Raw genomic sequence first — 19,345 nt, 5'->3', positions numbered from 1 at the left:
TAAATTGAAAAGATGCTTTTAGGTATAACTTAATGCACCATCATAAACAAGGCTCTTATATTTTTGGATCTTTGAACACACAATCCCCGGTTTTAAGGCAATTATTTTTACAGTTTCATTATCTTTGTTTTAAAACATTTTAAATGGATCAAAGATTCCCTATTTTAAAACTCTATTTAATGCAAATCATAAGAACATAAGAACGACCATACTGGGTCAGACCAATGGTCCATTACTCCAATATCCTGTCTTTTAAAAGTGTCGAATGCCAGATGTTTAAAAGGGAATGAACAGAATAGGTGATCCACCCCCCCCGTTGTCCAGTCCTAGCATCTGGCAGTCAGAGGCTTAGGAACACTCAGAGCATGCAGCTGACCATCTTGGCTAATAGTCATTAATGGACCTATCCTCCAAGAACTTTTCTAATTCTTTTTTAAACCAAGGTACAGTTTTGGCCTTCACAACATCCCCTAGCAATGAGTTCCACAGGTTTACTGTACGTTGTGTGAAGAAGTACTTCCTTTTATTTGTTTTAAAATGCTGCCTATTAATTTTACTGGGTGACCCCTGTTTCTTGTGTTATGTCACTTTCTCCACACCATTCATGATTTTATATAGACCTCTATCATATCCCCTTTTCTCATCTCTTTTCCCAGTCTTTTTAATCTCTCCTCATATGGAAGCTGTTTCACACCCCTTCGCCTGATCATAGCAGAAATGGATACAAGAGATGATCCAAGATGAAATTCTCTGGACAGACACCAGACAACCCTTCATTCTATCTGCCACAGCAACAAACAACTGAGTCAATTTACAAAATGGCCTGGTCCTCTTGATGTAGAAGGCCAACACTCTCCTGATGTCCAGAGAATGCAATCTATGCTCCTCCTCAGACTTCTGAGGTTTTGGACAGGAGACTGGCAAGAATACATCCTGGCTCATGTGAAACTGGGAAACCACCCTGTGCAGAAAAGCCGGGTGTGGCCGCAGCTGAACCTTGTCCTTGAAGAACACTATATACAGCGGTTCTGAGGTAAGCGCCCTAATCTCGGAAACCCTCCATGCAGAAGTTATTGCCACCAACACCACCACCTTCCAGGAGAGCAAAAGAAGAGAACAGGATGCCAAGAGCTTGACGGGACCTTGCATGAGCTGCATAAGCACCAGGTTAAGGTCCCATGGAGGGACAGGATCCCAGGCTCAAGGCTAGTAGCTCCAGACTCTTCAGGAACCGGACCGTCATGCCATGCATGTAGACCGACCTTCCCTGGAACGGTCGGTGAAAGGCTGTTACAGCAGCCAAGTGAACCTTAACAGATGAAAGGAACAACCCCTGAAATTTAAGATGCATGAAGCAGTCCAGGATCAGCTGCAGCAAAGCCTGCGCAAGCCTAATCCCTCAGGTCAAAGCCCAGCACGTAAAATTTTCCATTTGGCAAGATAAGTGGCCCTAGTGGAGGGTTTCCTGCTTCCCAGGAGGACCTGCTGGACTCAGGTTGAGCACTCCTGCTCCTCAGAATTCAACCATGGAGCAACCGAGCTGTCAGGTGCCACACCACCAGGTTTTGGTGAAAGAGCCTGCCCTGATTCTGTGACAAGAGATCTCGCCAGTGGAGCAGCGGCATCGGGGCCAATACAGACAGGTCCAGGAGCATACTGAACCAATGCTGACGAGGCCAAGCCAGGGTGATGAGTATGACCTTGGCCCTGTCCTGCTTAACCTTCATGAGGTCCCTGTGGAGCAACAGTACCAGCAGGAAAGTGTACAACAGAGCTCCCACCATGGAAGCAGAAAGGCATCAGAGTGGGAATCCCTGTTGAGCCCCCACAATGAGCAGAACCGGTGGCACTTCATGTTCTGGCAAGTCACAAATAGGTCCACTTGGGAAGACCCTCACTTTCACAAAATCTTGTTGACCACCTTGGGGTGGAGAGACCACTCATGGCAAGACAAGAAGATCCTGCTGAGGTGATCCACCAAAACTTTCCTGGCTCCAGGGAGGTGTGCTGCCACAAGATGAATGACATGCTGCACACAGAAATCCCAGAGTTGGAGAGTTTTTTGGCAAAGGACTGAGAGCCTAGCTCCGCCTTACTTGTTGATATAAAACGTTGCAGTGGTGTTGTCCGTCAGGACATGAATCACCTTGCCTTGCACCTGGGATCAAAAAGCCTGGCAGGCCAGGCAAACCACCCTGAACTCCCTGAAAATTAAATGGAGGGAGCAGTTGACCCATTACCAGAGGTCTTGAGTACTGAGCTCTCCCAGGTGGGCTCCTCATCCAAAGTCCAAGGCATCAGACACCAGAGTCAGCGACAGGGATGGGGCCGCAAAGGGAAATCCCTGTAGGATCGGCGCAGGATCCAGCCACCACGCCAGGGATACTCGGATGGAGTCCAGCACCTTGACTACCAAGTCCAGGTTGTGTCTGTTGGGGATGCAGATCAATGCCAACCATCCTTGCAATAGGTGGAGGTGAAGCCAGGTGTGGCAGACCACGTATATGCAGGCCTCTACGTGACCTAACAACTTTAGGCAGGTGCAGGCGATGGTGAGCAGATGATCCATCACACGGGAGATTACTTCCGACATGACTCAGAAATGGGACTCTGGGAAGAATGCCGTTGGCCCTGTGGAGTCGAGAACTACCCTGATGAATTCTATCTATTGCACAGATACAAGGGTTGACTTCTTGTTTACTAACAGGCTTTGGTCACGGCACGTAGCACGCACCAGATCATGGCTGCTCTGCACGTGATCCTGTGATCTGCCCTTAATGAGCCAATCGTCGAGATAAGGATAGACGGGGACCCCCAAGTGTCTTAGGTAAGCGGCTATAGGGGCCATGCATTTTGTAAAGACTCTGGGGGCTGAGGACAGGCCAAAGGGGACCGCCATAAATTGAAAATGGCACTTGCCCACCATGAAGCATAGGAATGCCTGTGTCCTGGGAAAACAGAGGTATGGAAACAAGCATCTTCTGGCGTACCAGTCACCCAGATCTAGGGAGGGGATGGAGGCCAGGGATACCTTGCGAAACTTCAACTTCTTGAGGTATTTGTAGAGTCATCGCAGGTCCAGAATGAGATGCGAGCTCCCTTCCACCTTTTGGATTAGGAAACAGTGGGAGTAGACCCCTTTCCCTCTCATTTCCTGAGGAACATCCCCTCCTCCACAATCCCCAGCTGCAGTAGGTTGTCCTGAATGAGGAGTTGCTCATGAGAAGGGTCCCTGAAGAGGACGGGGAAGAGGTGGGATGAGAGGGAAGGGTAGCCATAAACCAGAAGGTGTAGCCTGATGACACTACATCTAACACCCAACAGTCCAAGATGACCCTCGATCAGGCCGAACGGAGGGGGGTGGAGGTGGTTCAGAACAGATCCAGGGAGGTGACAGGTGTGTCATTCGCGAGTGCATCCCCAAAATGAGCGCTTCTAGTTCTCATGGCGTTTTGCTGGGACAGTCTACGCCAGTGGGCTGGCCGATGAAGAGAGGCAGCAGTTAAACCCTGTGTCCCTTCTCCTCGCAAGCCCCTATCGAGGCTGCCACTGCCTTGGTGGCGGGCGAGGCCGGAACAGCTGCTGTGCAGGCTGTGGTGTATGCATCCCCATTGAACGGAGTGTAGCATGGGTGTCCTTTAGGCCATGCAGTCTTGCATCCATTTGGTCAGAAAACAGCCCTGTCTAACGGGAGGTCCTGAATAGAGGCCTGCATCTGCTGGGTCAGGCTGGCAGTCTGGAGCCTGGAACTGCGCCAGATGACCGCCACTGAGGCGACCACTCTGGTAGCTGAATTGGCCGCCCAGGCCATTTGGAGGGAGCACTGAGCTGCCACGGTACCTTCCTCCACCAGAACCCCAAATTCCTGGGCCGCCTCCTGGGACACAGAGTCCATAAAGTTAAGGGGAGAATCCCACAAGTTATAATTGTGACACCCCAAGAAGGCCTGATGGTTCACCACTCGAAACTGGAGACTGGCCATGGAATAAATCTGGCATCCAAACAGGTTCAATCTCTTGGTCTCTTTATTCTTGGGGGTGGAACTGGCCAGTCCGTTGTTCCTTTTCATTGTCTGCCGATATGACTGAGACCACGAGGGTGGGTGCGTGTGTAAGTATTCAAATCTCTTAGCGGGGACAAAATACTTCTTTTCCGCCCTCTTGGAAGTGGGCGAGATGGAAAACGGGGCAATATTTAGGACCCCCTCATGCACCAGGAACATGATCCTTGCTGGGGTGGATGCCGAGAGCAGGTTGAACAATATGCCCACCAGCTCTGCCATTTCCTCCGCTTTGAGCTCCAAGTTAGTGGCCACCTGGCAGAGCAGTGCCTGATGTTCCTTGAAGTCATCCAGTGGACTAGCCCTGGAGGGCCCCCACACCGCCTTGTCTGGAGAGGAGGAGGATGACTGGACCACCGGGGGAGAGCTTGGGGCATTGTCACTCACCAGGGAGGGAGGTCTCAGGGTGGACGCTGGTTCCTCCAGCACCATGCCCACTGGCACGTCCTGCACCGAGCCTGGTGCCCCGGTACCAACTTTGCTTTCACCACTGTGGTGACAGAGGACTGGTGGGACTGGGGCCATGGCATGACAGGTACGCCCCAGGCATTCCAACAGCACCATTGTGTCGGTCACTGGTCCTGATGCCAGGTAGACATCGCCACAGCAGATGCACCCTCTGGAGCCCAGTCATGCTGCTGCCTAGTCGAGGGGCTAAACTCCCTCTTTGTGCTGGAGAATTCCTCCTCCTCCTCTGATGACCAGCACAGGGCCATCGAGGCCTAGGTTTGGTGGCTAACTGTCGCCGCAGGTGACCAGTGCTGGGAACGGTCTGACCAGTTCCAGGAATAGGGGGAGCAGCGCTAAGCTGGGGAGCATCCCGAAGTCTTGGTGACACTGACCGTCGGCACGAAAACAATTGGATGTGACTGTGGGATGAGTGGTGTCTTTCTGGGCGAGTCCCTGCGCAAGGGTGAAGATTGGGAGCACAGCGTGAACGACCCATAACAGTGAACTGGTGATCTGTGCTGATGCAGAGATCAAAGGCATGGCAACACGGGGCTCTGCCTTGGTTGCAGACACCAACGGTGCTCGCTTGCCTTGTGCAAGGCTCTCATGGCAGGCTTGTCCTCACAGGGAGCCTTAGCAGGTTCCATCACCACACGCAGCACCAGTTGCGGTGAGAGTGCTTCTTGCTCTCCAGTCACCAGAAGTTGAGAGAGCGCGTCACCTGCACCATCAGTCTGGGTCCCCTACCACTCCCCAGAGTCGGTGACGGGTCCCTGCGGGAGGGTAATACTCCCTGGGAGAGAGCCCTGGTGCTGCTCTGATGCGGGCAGGCAGCCTGAGCAGGGTCCTTTGCCCAATGCCCCTTGATCTGGCTTGCTCAGTGTCATGTCCTCTTCTTAGATACCAGCGAAGGGGACCAGTGGCGGGACAGGACCAGTAGCGGGAGTGTGCTGTGCATCGAGGCTAAAGTACTGGGCATTGAATCCGTCCGGGCTGGCTCTGAGGCTGGACAAAGAGCGGTCTCCAAGAGGAGGGCCCTCAAGGGAATTTTGCATTCTCTGGAATGAAAGTTACGTATTGTATTTGAACTTTCAGAAAGCCTTTGCAAAGTCCCTAACTGAAGGATCTTAAACATACTAAGCTGTCATAGGATAATAGGGAAGGTCCTCTCTTGGATTAGTAACTGGTTCAAAGACAGGAAACAAAGGATAGGAATAAATGGTCAGTTTTCAGAATGGAGAGAAGTTAATAGCCGTGTTCTCCAGGGAGCAGTACTGGGACCAGTGCTGTTCAACATATAGTCATAGATAATCTGGAAAGAGGGGTAAATAGTGAGGTGTCAAATTTTACAGACATTACAAAATGACTCAAGATCATTAAGTCCAAAGCAGACTGTGAAAAGTTACAAATGGATTTCACAAAACTGGGTGACTGGATAATAAAATGGCAGATGAAATTCAGTGTTGATAAATGCAAAGTAATGCATGTTGGAAAACATAATTCCAACTATACATACAAAATAATGGGTCTAAATTAGCTGTTACCACTCAAGAAAGAGACCTGGGAATCATTGTGGCTAGTTCTCTGAAAGCATCTGTTCTTCTTCATGTGTTTGCTCATGTTGATTCCTTCTAGGTGTGTGTGTGCCCACATGCACAGTTGTTGGAGACTTTTGCCTAAGCAGAATCTGTAGGGACAGCTGTGGAACCCTATGGAGTGCTGCATTCATGCATCAGTATATCAGGTGCTGCCGGCCCTACGCCCTCCCAGTTCCTTAGTGGACAGTCGGAATACCTCTTTCCCTTGCTTCGCAAGTGGTCAGCATTTTTTTGCTCCTACTCTGAACTGTGTGTTCCAGCTGTAAATAGTTTGGTTTGTAGATAGTACTTAACAGGTACTTAACTAAACTGTTGTTAGTCAGTTAGGGTCTCGGTGAGGACTTTGCCCCAGTCTCCCAGTTTTAAGCCCTATTCTGACTGCAACAGGCCTATGCCTGTTAGTGATTCACATGGTAGCTGTTTAAAGTGTCTGGGGGAATCCGATATAAAAGAGAAGTGTTGCATCTGTACGAACAAATCTTCCCGCCCAAATAAATTAACTATAGCTTTTGAAAACAGAGAAATGCTGGAAAAAAGTGTTTCTTATTAATAGCACTATTAGGAATACTTAGCAATTGTAAAGAATACAAATTCTGAAGTTGGTCTGTATGTTTTCTCACCGTCCAAGAAAGCATTGCCAAAGAGGACGATTTTGTGTTGCCAGATCAGAATCTTTAGAGCCAAATAGTTTAGCTAGAAGTCGAACAACAGCCAAACGCTCTTCTCCATCATTACTCTAAAAACCAAAAAGAAATAGATAAAACATTAAATCATTAAATGTTTAAATGCAGCTATAAAGAAAATTATGACTTCTCATATTTGTACTGGTTACAATACAGAATTCCTCTTTCCCCTCACTCTTCCGTCTCCGCACGAGTTACCGTGTTAAAATATTTATTTTAATTAAATAAAATTTCTGATAACCTCCAACTCCTTAAATTTCATTTAACAGTGTTAAAATTAGGCACTAATCTGTTTTTCATTGTTAATATCACTTGGTTATTTTGTACTTTATGAAGATTTTAATAATATAGATTGTAGTAATGAATTACTGTTATAGGCTTATCATATAGCTGGAATCCAGACATCTCTGAATATGTCCTACACAATGACTATTTATATCAGTGTGAGTAATATACTCAGAAAGATCACACTTCAGTAAGGTACTTCAGCATATGCCTAACTTTAAGAATGAGTAGTCCTAATTACTTCAAATGGACTCCTTACATGCACAAAATAAGGCATGTGCTTAAGTACCTTCCTGAATCAGCGACAAAAAACAGTAAACAGATAACTGGTAGAGAACATTAAAAAAATTCAACAAATCTGTAATTTTTTTCTAAAAGTAGTATATTACATTTTTAAGCACTTTTTTTTTTTTAACCTGCACTTTTAGACTGGTATTACTCAATAGCAAAATTTGACAGATTATACAGCTCCACTAATGCTCTGGAGAGTCTCATCCAGTCAGCTTCAGCCATATGGATGGTAGCCATAAAGCAAGCAAGGTGACTTTCAATTATCTGAAATTGAAATTTGTTTTTCAAGCAAAAAAAAAAGATTGTATCTTTGCTCCATAATGGTACTCTGATTTTCTTTAACTCTAGTCACATAACATTAGGATCATCAGACAAAAATGACAGTAAACATACTGTTACCTATGAAACCAACATACAAAAGTCACTGGATGGATAGCTGTCCACTTCCAAACAAGTAATCTTTCAGTTAGAAAGAAAAATACACATGCAGTAATTTTAAATGTCCTTTTTACAGTCAATGATGTAGTTTATTTTTATTTTAAAATGTATTTTAAAAAATATAATGTGGGAAAGTTTGGAGACATTTATTAAGTTAAAAATGTTGACATGAAACAGAAGTTTATTATCAAAGCGGGAGATATTTAGGCTGCAATTTTCAAAGGGAAGTTAGATACCAAAATCCTATTGAAAATCATTAGAAGCTCACTGCTTATTCTCTGACAATCATTATTTAATGTTTATTTCTAGTTGTACCAACAATGGGGTAGGTGCTTTCCAAACACATAAAAGAAACCACACCACCTACCCTAAGGTGCTCACAATTTCAACACAGACAAATTTTATGTTAACAACTAAAAAAACAGGATAAATAAAGCTATTCCCCAGCTGCTACTCAGGATTTTCATGATAAGTCAGATAACTTTCTAACTGGTTATAAGACAGATAAGTAACTTAGATATACTTACCCTGCTACAAAAGTTTTGTTAACATACCATATACTTTATATCAGTTTTCCCTAGCCTTTGTCTACTTATCAGCCCACTTTCTCCACACTCTTTTCCTCCACATAGTAAAGTTAAACTGCAACTTCTTACTGACTATGCTAAATGAAAAGTCCTTGCTCACAAAGAGCAAATTCTCTACCTATCCAGTTAACAGAAAATTTTGTATACTGCTCTTGAAAAAGTCTTCTTATGCTCAGTTAGATAAAACAAAAAAATTAGTATTAACTAGCTAGACTATTATAGTTACTTACCTTATAGTAATGAGTTGTTTAAGATATGCAGTCCCTATCTGTATTCCACTCTGGGTACACATGCGTTCTATGACCCTAAGGCAGGAAGATTCTTGCTAGCACAATCCTTTGGTCTGTACCTGTGCTCTTCCTCTCCTCACGCTCCAATCCATGGGCAGAAGGGGTAGTGTGGACCAACCACCTCTCCAGTTCATTCTCTACTGCGAATTAAGTCTATGATCCGAAGCAGAAGGGGAAGGAGAGCAGGTAGTGGAATACAGATAAGAAACACACATCTCTAACAACTCCAATTACTACAAGGTAAGTAACCTTTCTTTCTTCTTCTAGTACTGGTCCCTATGTGGGTGACTGACAAGCAATACTCATGATGGAGGATAGATGACTACAGGAGCCAAAGGATGCATCAACTGAGGAGTCTTGCAGCAGGGCACTGTCTTGTGAAAGTCTGAATAGAACGACACATGGCTGTTTTATATATGTCAAGGTGAGGCACCTCCTGAAGCAAAGCTACCAAAGTGGCTTTTGCTCTGGAGGAATGGCTTGCTCCTCCACTGTACAGAGTGTATCAGATGTCCGGTAACAGAGCAAGATGCAGCCCAAAATCCACTCAGGTAACTCTTGTCCTTTCATGCATTCTGCCAGAACCACAAATAGCCTAGGTCATCTCCTAAAGGCTTTTCTTCTCTGAAGACAGAAAGCCAACGCCCAATGCATGTCCATATCTACTTCTCATTGGTGGTCTGAGGCTCAGGAAAAAACAAAAGCAAGCATACAGTCTGATCCATATAGAAGTCCAAGATTACACTGGTGATGAACTTAAGGTGCAGTCTCCATGAAACCTTATCCATATGGAAAATGGTACTTAGTGCATAGGCCACTAGGGCCACAGGTTCGCCTAGCCTTCTAGCCAAAGTGATGGCCACCAAGAAGGATACCTTCATAGATAAATGGGAAAGTAAGCAAGTTGCTAATGCTTCAAATGGTAGCTTAGTTAGAGCTGAAAGGACCAAGTTGAAATCTCATGTCAGAGCAGGTCTAGTTACTGGAGGGAAGGTTCTGAGCAAGCCTTTCAGGGAGCTAAGGGAAAGTAGAGAGGTTTTTTAGGTGAATAGTCAGTCTAAAATAGTGGGAATGTCCATTTCCTCTGAAGATATTTGGTGACACTGAGCCCAAATAGAGAATCTTTTCCACTCAGCTAAGTGATACCTTCTGGTGGATTCCTTCCTGTTGTTGTTAACCATGGCTTTAACAGCTGTTGGCTATTTCTGTTATAAGTTTGACACCCATCCACTAAGTCGTGGGTGGCTTCAGATTTGGATGCTTAATCTTGCCCTTGTCCTGTGTGAGATGGTCTGAGAAAGACTGGTGGACAGGATGAAAGACAGAGAAGGAGGGGGAACCAGAACTGTCTTGCGCACTTGGAAGTGATGAGGATAATCACTATTTTGTCCTGTAGGTTTTCCTGAGAATTTGAGATAAGAACGAGAGTGGGAAAATGGCTTATATCAAATTTCTCATCCCTTGGATTTCTGACTGTGTGTTCCCTGGAGCAGTACACTGTGCACTTCTAGTTCTGTAATGCAAACAGATTCAAAGATGGAGATATCCCCATTGCAGGAATATGTCTTTCACTACTGAGCTGTGGATCTCCCATTCATGTTCCATGGAGAATTATCTGTTGACACTGTCCGCTAGGGTATTCTGTATTCCCAGAAGATGAACTACTAATAAGGTAATCTGATGACAAACAACACCAGCTCCACAGGCCACTATGCCAAGTGGGATAGATCTTGATCCCCCTTGCTTGTTTACATGTAACACATTTGTCATATTGTCTGACAGCACCTGAATACGTGGGTATGAACGAATAATATTGCACCACTTGCAGGCCTTTCAGACTGCTCTCAGTTTCAGAAGATGTATGCATCCTGGACTTGCATGTTCCCTGAGCTGTGTGTTCATCCAGATGAGCACCACAGCCTCCAAGGGAGACATCCATAATTAACGTCTTCTCAGGAGGTGGTGGAGCAAAAGGAACTATACACACCTGTTCCCTGTCCTGTCACTAAGCTAGACAGTCTCATACCCTGGGAGGAAATAAATAATTTGTCCATACTGTGCCTGCTTGGCACGTATACCATTTTCTTGTAGACCGTCTTGTAGAAGTCTTGTAGAAGTCAGAGCCTCTTCAATGGTGTCATATAGATGCAAGAAGTTATGTGACCTGGAGAATAAGGCATGTCCGAACCCATGTTTGGGGGCTCTTTCTGAGCCAGTTGATCAGAATGTTCACAAATAGAAACCAGTCCACAGGGAGGTAAGTTCTGCCCATGATCACATGTACAGTATCTTTAATGAAATCTAATGGTCTGTATTGGCACAAAAATGGACTCTTCTACATTCACGCAGATTCCTAGTGATGTTCAAAGATTGATCAGAGATGAGGTTCATGCACTTCCCAATGAGACTTTCCCATCAGAAGTCAATAATCTATGTATGGACAGACTATAGAACTGTTGCATCAGAAGTGTGCTGCCATTACTGAAAGCACTTTTGTGAACATTTTAGGTGCTGCTGCCAGACCAAAGGGAAGCACTTTGTACTGATAGTGGTTTGCACCTATCATGGTGTAGAATTATAAAAAGAATTAAATTAGTTTGGCTAAAGAAAATACAAACTGCAAAGCATATATAAAATGTGTTTAGTAGTCATGGAAAGGCCCTGAAAGATGGCATGCTAAACTGAAAACACTGGATTTAATTGAAAAATTGGACCTGCAAGGTAACTGATAAGATAGGAGAAAAATCTTTGCGAAGAGACCCCAATTATATGAGGTGGTTATAAATAGTTTTAGCAAAAAAAGGAATTCACAAAGCAATGACTATAGCCTTGCAGGGTCCAACAGATAAGCTATAAAAGAGTAAGTTCTTAGATGGTTCAGAGCTAGTGTCTGCTTACCCCAGCTGAAGCCAATGATGACAGTCTTTCTTTCATATCAGAACAGCCCGATGAACAAAATGTGGGCTCCATCTCAAAGGTGGTGCCGTCAGAATCATCAATGAGGAAATAGCCCGACTGGTAGAGGGAGTAAGAGACTGGCTTCTTTCATGACCTTTGTGGACTGACAGTGTCTGGATTTTCCTTATAAAGACCGGTTCTGATAAGATGGGAGATTCCAGATCTGGCAGGATGGTGATGTCCTCCACAGTGGTACTATGTGGAGTTCTCTCTCTTGTCAATGCTGATGGTATATGGGATGGTCATCTGTCCTTCACCAGTAATGGAGGCATATTGGTCTAGGCTCATGCCTCTATTTGCACGTTAACAATGGGCCTGCTTCTGCCAATGGTGCCGAAGTGGAGATGATCCCAGTCTTTGAAGTCTGTGAGTTGGTGCCACAACCTCAATGAGCTTTCGAGCTTCCCAGCACTGGATCCTAAGAGTCATCTGATCTCAAGGGTGTAGGGCAGTGGTTTTCAACTGGGGGTCCACTGAACCCAGGGGGTCCACAGACTATGTCGAAGGGGTCCACATGCTCCAGGTGGTGTTTCCTAAATCTAAACTCCCATGCTTGATGGGTTCAGGGCACGAAGGAGCAACAGGTACTGCATTTAGAGGCCATAAGAGCTATTTCAAGGCACTAGAGGCACCTTTGGTGGACATCACTAACCAGGGGCAGGAGACACGATTCCTGAAGCCCAGAATCCTGGGCGTAACTGGAGTCTCAAACTAGGAAGGGAGGGATCCCCGGAGGTGGGGAAGAGGGTTGCCCAAAATCTAACTCAGTGGTTCCCAAACTTTTTCATGCCACAATCCCCTTTGGGCTCACCTCTGTTAATGGAACCACTCAGGCTCTGAGAGGTGGCAGATTTAACAGTACAAATGACCATTTTTAGATCATCCCATTACTTCGCACAAGGCAATAACAAGATCCTCAATTTATATTAAAAGTTATAAATAGAGTTGCCACCTCCAAGGCACAGAAAAACAGGCCACTGGTCATTCCTGTTACCCCCACTTAATCCCTCTCAGGTGCTTCCCAGCCACCAGCTGCATGCCCCCCAATCCATGAGCCCCTACAACCACTTCCTCCCAGAGGCCTGCTTGAGGGAGAGAGAGTCCCCTTGAAATCACCTAGAGACAGGAGTGTCTATCCTCTGTCTGCCCCCTCCCAACCATGAGCCTCTATACCCATGACTCTCCAACTAGCCGGAGCCTCAGAGCTTGAGGAAGTCTCCTCAAAGTCTGTCCCATCCCTTATACTCTCTAATCAGAACCTGAGGGGAGCAAGAGCACAGGCGTGGGGCAACAGACACCAGTAGCAAGAATCTTCTGGTCTGAAGTGCAATGAGCATTTCACCCACAATGAAATACAGACAGGGACCAACACTTAAAAAAGAACCCCAAAAACAAGTACTTATGACATTGACATCAATACCAAGCGAGTTCATCATTATTATTACAGTATACACAGAAGAAAATAATGTGGGTTTTGTTTTTTTGTTTGTTTAAAGAAAGACCTTCAGCTTTTCCATTTTAACAAGTCTGTTCATAATTCTATCTATGGCCTTTATTTGATCAAATTAAAATAACAGCAGTATAATGCAAAGTGTAAGAGCGCTGGTGTTCAAGTTATCAACTGAAATAATGAAATAGTTCTTAAATCTGTGGCTCCCAATGTCATACTCCTCATTTTCTTGTATTGAATTCAAGAACCTGACTGTATCTTACCTTCAGTTTGAACTCAAGCTGTGGCATGACAGATAGCAATAACTGAGGATCTATGGCAAACAGCTCCTGTATCAGATCAAATACGTGTTCTGACAAGTCACTTACTGAAGACTTTCCCAGTACCAGAACCTGGTTAAAAAACTAAAACACATACAAGCACAAAGAAACAAAAATGCTGTTACTCTTTGCAGACTTTTCCCATTCATGCAAGTATTGAAGTTTTATGTTTTTTAAAAGTATTCTACTGATCATGTACTACATACACTAATTCTAACACAATGGGACAATGCTCCCATTATTAAATCAATAGGCGTTTGCCTGCAATAGTACAGTTTTGGGTCCAGAAAGTCTACAAAAAAATCAATATTTGTATTACAATTTAATTTATCTGACTTACACAATTAATTAATTAATTCATGAGAATTTGGTACATTAAAAGCAAATACCTATGATAAAACAACCATAACATTCCATTACCTAATAAAACTAAAAATCAATATGCAGCTAAATAACTGATAACTTAAAATTCATGATCATCCATCAAAATTTCATTTAAAAAGGTTAAGGAAAGATCTGATGTAGTCGATTTTTTTTCCTTCCTAATTTTCATAGACAATCATGCAAAAGTACTCTAATGTACTGAAAGAAGCCAAAGGACTTTATCAGCCTCTACTTATTCTTAAAGAATTGCATGGGGTTATAGTGTTGTCAACACTCATGAGTTTATTGTAGGTCTTGTGATATTTGGTGTTTTTCTTAAACCCCACCTCCTGGAGTCAGGTCATGTAAGAATTTTGTTTTTAAATTTCTAGCCCTCATGATTGCTTGGGGAGGGGAAGGAAACTTGAACCTTAAGTGCTTAAAAACCAAGACACAAATAAAAAGAGCCCAAATTTTATTTATTTTTTTTCTTTAAAATGTTTGGGGTTGGTAATACTGATTACATAACCTTATTATATACATACTAAATAGAATTAACTGTTTTAGATTAAACCATAACTAATCAGAAAAAAATAGATATAAATCATTTAATTTCTCTGCCGCGGGTTCTACATCTGTAAAATGGGGCTAATGCTTACATACCTCACAGTGCTGCTACAGGATTAATCAATATTTGTAAAACACTCAGAAGGGGGGAAATTAGGGTTACCAGGCATCTGGTTTTCTACCAGAATACCCGATCGAAAAGCAGCTCCAGTCAGCACTGTTGACCGGGCAATTTAAAGTCCAGTCAGTGGCGCAGTGGGGCTCAGGCAGGCTCCCTGCTGCCCTGGCTCTATGCGGTTCCTTGAACCAGCTGGCAGGGTGACCACAGGCTCCACACGCTGCCCTCGCCCTGAGCACCGACTCTGCAGTTCCCAGCCAATGGGAGCTGCGGAGCCAGCACTCGGGGCAGGGGAAGCATGCAGAGCCTCTCTGGCTGCCCCAGCACCTAGGGGTCTGCAGGGACATGGCAGCCGCTGCAGGAGCCACCTGAGGTAAATGATGCTGCCAGCCCATGCCCCAACCTCCTGCCCCAGCCCTGAGTCCCCCACCCCCTCAGCATCGTGCACTCCCTCCCACACCCCAACTCCTTGCCCTAGCCATGAGCCCCCCTCCCATACCCAAAGCCTGCATCCTGCACCCCATCCTGTACTCTGAACCTCTTGGCCCCAGCCCAAAGCCCCTTCCTGCACCCCAAACCCTCATCCCCGGCCCCACCCCAGAGTCTGCACTCCCAGCAGCAGCCCTCACCTCCTCCTGCCACCCACCCCCTGCCCCAGCCCAGTGAAAATGAGCAAGTGAGCCAGGGTGGGCGACAGTGAGCAACGAAGGGGTGGGGCAAGGGTGTTCGGTTTTCTGAAATCAGAAAGTCAGCAACCCCACAGGAAATGCTGCAAGTGCTAATAAAGTACTTCTACTAAGAATAAAAAAAGACTGCCTAAACTGTGTTGCATTTCCCCAAACTTTTCTGAAGCATCAATATCTTAAACATGTACAGCATATTAAAATAAGTAAAGAAATCACATAGTTTTATACATTTAAGCCTAAAACTAGGCACTAAATTAAAAAAATCAGATTTTCCAAAAGGTATGGAGCATTTACAACTGCCTTGATTTAAATATAAGTCTTGGGTGCTTGGTACATATAAAAGTCAGGCCACTTATTTTTAACAATGTGGAGTTAGATGCTTAACTTTAGACCTACCTGCATAAAGTTAAGTGATTTCTTCACTTATTAGGCTTCTAAAAGCATCAAACTCCTGATCTGTTTCTTTAACATGGAAATTAATATATAGCAACTTTTTTTAAGATTTACCTTAATTTGAAAATAAGGATAATATTTTGTGATTGTGTTACAAAACGTACTTATTATAGTACTGACTGCTTCAAACAAACAATTACTAGGTAACTGGAGTTATATAGAGAGTATATTAACGTATATGTTACATACATTGGCAATACATGCTTCAATAGTCTGGACAGTCCTTTTCAACAAGACTTTTGCAAGATCAAATGCTTGTTTATTAAGGTTCTGGAATAAAGAAAGGAGAAAAATCAAACTTAAAAGAGATACAGTTTACTTTAAAAGGTATCTTTTAATTTTTTTTTCTTTTAACCAAAACCATGAATAAAAATGTTTTTAGAAAGGGGTCTTATAAAACCAACCTACTTATTCTCAAAACTACCAAAGCTCCATAATGTTAATTTAATTACACAGCTCCAGACTTAGAATATGCTAAAAACATTTTGAACACTTCATAACAGAACTAAACTGGAAGCTAAACACCCCTCACTCCTTCATTAAGAACTCGCCATACTTGTAATTGAGTGTAGTTGCCATGCTTAATATTGGATTAATTTTTTTTCCATTTCATGTTCTTCCCACTTTGGTAACTAACAAACACCAAATTAGCCATAAGGTGGAAATCTGTTCTAGCATAAAATCTTAAGGCTGTGTTTTGAGCACTTAATTTTCAAGTGCACACTTGTGGTGAAAATTTACCCTTGTGAAGAAGATCAGCCTTCTACAAGTCTTCTGCAGAGGGATAATTTTCAACCTTGTAAACCAGCAAGGATTTTTCTACAGGGCATGTTCCAAATTATTATAATTCTATAGTCAAAATATTTTCAAATTTAGCAAAGGCACTATACCCCTCAGTTTCCATGATAAGCTGGAATTTTCAAAGTTCTTTGAGCTGAGTTTAGGCTTGAAAAATTTCAGGCCCAAAGGAGACTATCTTGCAAAATTTTAAAAAGTGAGTAAAAACTTTTAACGTACCCAGACACCATACAAAGAGTTTTGTTAACTTCGATGTAAACGGATACTGTCTATATGAAAATCATTAGTCTGAAAATTATGACTTGTTACAAATAACACCTGTAACTGAAAGGCTTGGCAAAACACTATTTTACCCCTATTCTTTTACATTTGTTTACTGGGCATATGAAGTCAGTCTCTCCCTAACACAAGAAACCCTATAAAAATCAACAGGAGAGACAAAACACCCTTACATCTGTAAAGATTGTTTTTTAATCAAATTGATAGCATCCCTTCAACTGTAAGAACAGGGGGTAGGGGGACACGACAGACAACACACATGCACAACATTACATCACTTACAATGCCTCATTATTTCATAGTTTAGTGACAATCTTAGCATCCCTAGAGATTATACACTAGAGAGGGGAAAAGCAATATAAAACTTATTACTCAAAAATCTTACTTTATCAAAAAAACAAATTTCTATTATATACTTACATTACAAACTTAAAAATATATTGATCTGCTACACATTATACAGTCAAAATCATACTGTGTTTTTTCCTATTTTCAGAGCAACTGAATGTACGTGGGCCCAGTGTATACCACGTTAACAGTTAGTGAATCGCCATTAATGAGCAGCTTGATGTAAGAGCTCAGTTTAAAAAAAAAAAAAAGATTAATTACTTTGCACTCTTGAAATGATTTATCACATTTATATTTATTAAGCCTTCTTTACTGATTAAGGAAAAATAAAGCTGGAAGCAACGTAGAAATAACACTATACTTCACGCTCAGGTATAAATATATTTTTATCCCATTTTTTCTGCAGGGTTGCCCTATTTAAGTTATTTGCTTTTTAAGTGTGTGAATACTAAAGTTTTGAAACAAACAACTGATCTGCAAGTAGAATCTTATATCATGCAAACCAGCTTGTAACACATAGCAAAATGGGACATAACACAAGAAATATAAAATTTCTGCTCTCCGCACATGAGCAGAACTTCTATTAAAATAATAATAGTCTGGCCAATTTCAGTACCATTATTCTGTAGTAACAGAGAACTATTATTGTTCAGTTGCTTTGCATACATTTTGAAGTATTATAAAATGTTCTGTGCAAGAGAATAAAATACAATTTTTGTGCTAGTTTGCCTCTAATTTACATACCTATGGCCAGACAATTAATATAATCATGTGCAGAATTAGGGAATTCTCTGAAGGCAGAACATAATTACTTCAGTGAAGATCTAGATCAGAGAGAAGAATTTTAAAAATATACTGTAAACTACTGGATAAGCATCACCTATCTTCATAAGGCCTTTGATAATGTTTCCTGTGAGAAAAGTTGCACTACTGCTTAAAATATGCAGACTTTCTGACATACAGAATGTGTCTTGTAGCAACATTTATACAAGGTGTGGAAAAACAGCCATGTGACTCAGGAGTATCAAAAGCTAAAAGTATTGTAGAATTCTTTTTTCACAGAACAAATCATGGACAAAAATAAAGCTGGTTTCCTTGCATTGCTTAATAGGTAGATCTATTACCCATAGACAATTTCATAAATAAAAAGAAAACATTCAAATATCTTCTACAGAATATTAATGAATGTATGGCATTGACCCCAATTCTACTTTCCAATTTCTCTGAATGCCTTAAACTTCCATTTATTTTGACAACATGCAATAAGCATGCAGTTATGATTAATGCATAATTGTGTTTGTAGCCCCAGATTAGACTGAAATTACTTTTAAAATCATTAGGGGGAGAAAAATGAAAGAAATCTGATGTCACTACAGGACAGAGTTATGGTTGTTTAGGTGCCCTAACTGTACATTTCTATGTCTAAACATATTTTAATTTAAAATTAATTCTAAATTTCCTGGATTTGTAATGCTTAATTTGGGAATAATTAAAACATTCCAGTAATTATTTTTACCCTACATTACTCACACTACTCTTAGCTTTAACTCCATATCAATACAATTTTTACCTGGGAATTTCCTGGCTTTTTAAAAATTATTAATTTCATACATGAACAGTAAACAACAAACCCAACGAGACTGCTATCATGTATTACTACTACTGATTTGAAGGTATTTACTATCAACCTGAAATAAAGTATTTTATCTTTTAGGATCAGATTCACCAGTATACTCTGTCTACATTACTTAAGTCTGCACAAGCATTCCAAGCGTACTAGCCCCTCAAGTAAGATTTTGTACTGCTCTCTTGAGCAAACCAGCAGTGGTCAGGCAAAGTGTACACCCCAATTTCCCCCTACCGCCTGCTTTCCACATCCTGTTCCCCACATCCCCCTGCACCCTTCTCCCAGCTCTCCTTCATGAGTCACTCTGGCGCAAGCTGGTTTTTAAAAATATATACTTAGGATTGCCGTTTTTGCCGTTATTTTTCATAACTGAAACTTAATCTGTCAAGAGAGGATGGAAAACAAAATCTTCTTCAGACAAACTTATAAACACATGCCCACTTTCAAAATGGTTAACTCTTATTGTTCTGAATAAGACTGAGACCACAGGCCATCATCTCATTATTCTCCACGAGAATGAACCCACATGATGAGCACGTCTCATTATGCCTGAAGGAGTGAAGCCAAACTGCCCTCACAGAACATGGTAGCCACTCATGCAGTCATGAGGTGTAAAGGAGCACTGTGAAGAACAGATGAACAGCAGTGGCCATCTTTGGTAAATTTATTCTAGAGAAACAGTCCCAGTGAGAACAG

The 19,345-nt window shown here is 42.7% G+C and overlaps 1 protein-coding gene across 4 annotated transcripts in view; it reads right to left on the bottom strand.

Moving 5' to 3' along the window:
• PDS5A (PDS5 cohesin associated factor A) overlaps positions 1-19,345 on the bottom strand; it is a 173,020-nt gene that overhangs the window by 77,673 nt on the left and 76,002 nt on the right. For all 4 annotated transcript variants that reach the window (XM_050947361.1, XM_050947358.1, XM_050947359.1 and 1 more), the window contains 3 exons: positions 15,787-15,867; positions 13,354-13,494; positions 6,729-6,844 (listed from right to left, as the gene is read on the bottom strand). In XM_050947361.1, the coding sequence (XP_050803318.1) occupies positions 6,729-6,844; positions 13,354-13,494; positions 15,787-15,867 (338 nt within the window). The remainder of the gene's footprint in view (positions 1-6,728; positions 6,845-13,353; positions 13,495-15,786; positions 15,868-19,345) is intronic.

The sequence above is a fragment of the Gopherus flavomarginatus genome, chromosome 3 (assembly GCF_025201925.1).
Source record: "Gopherus flavomarginatus isolate rGopFla2 chromosome 3, rGopFla2.mat.asm, whole genome shotgun sequence".
NCBI classification, from domain to species: Eukaryota; Metazoa; Chordata; order Testudines; family Testudinidae; genus Gopherus; species Gopherus flavomarginatus.
Note: the sequence above shows the minus strand (reverse complement) of the source record. Positions and strands in the feature narration are given on the sequence as shown.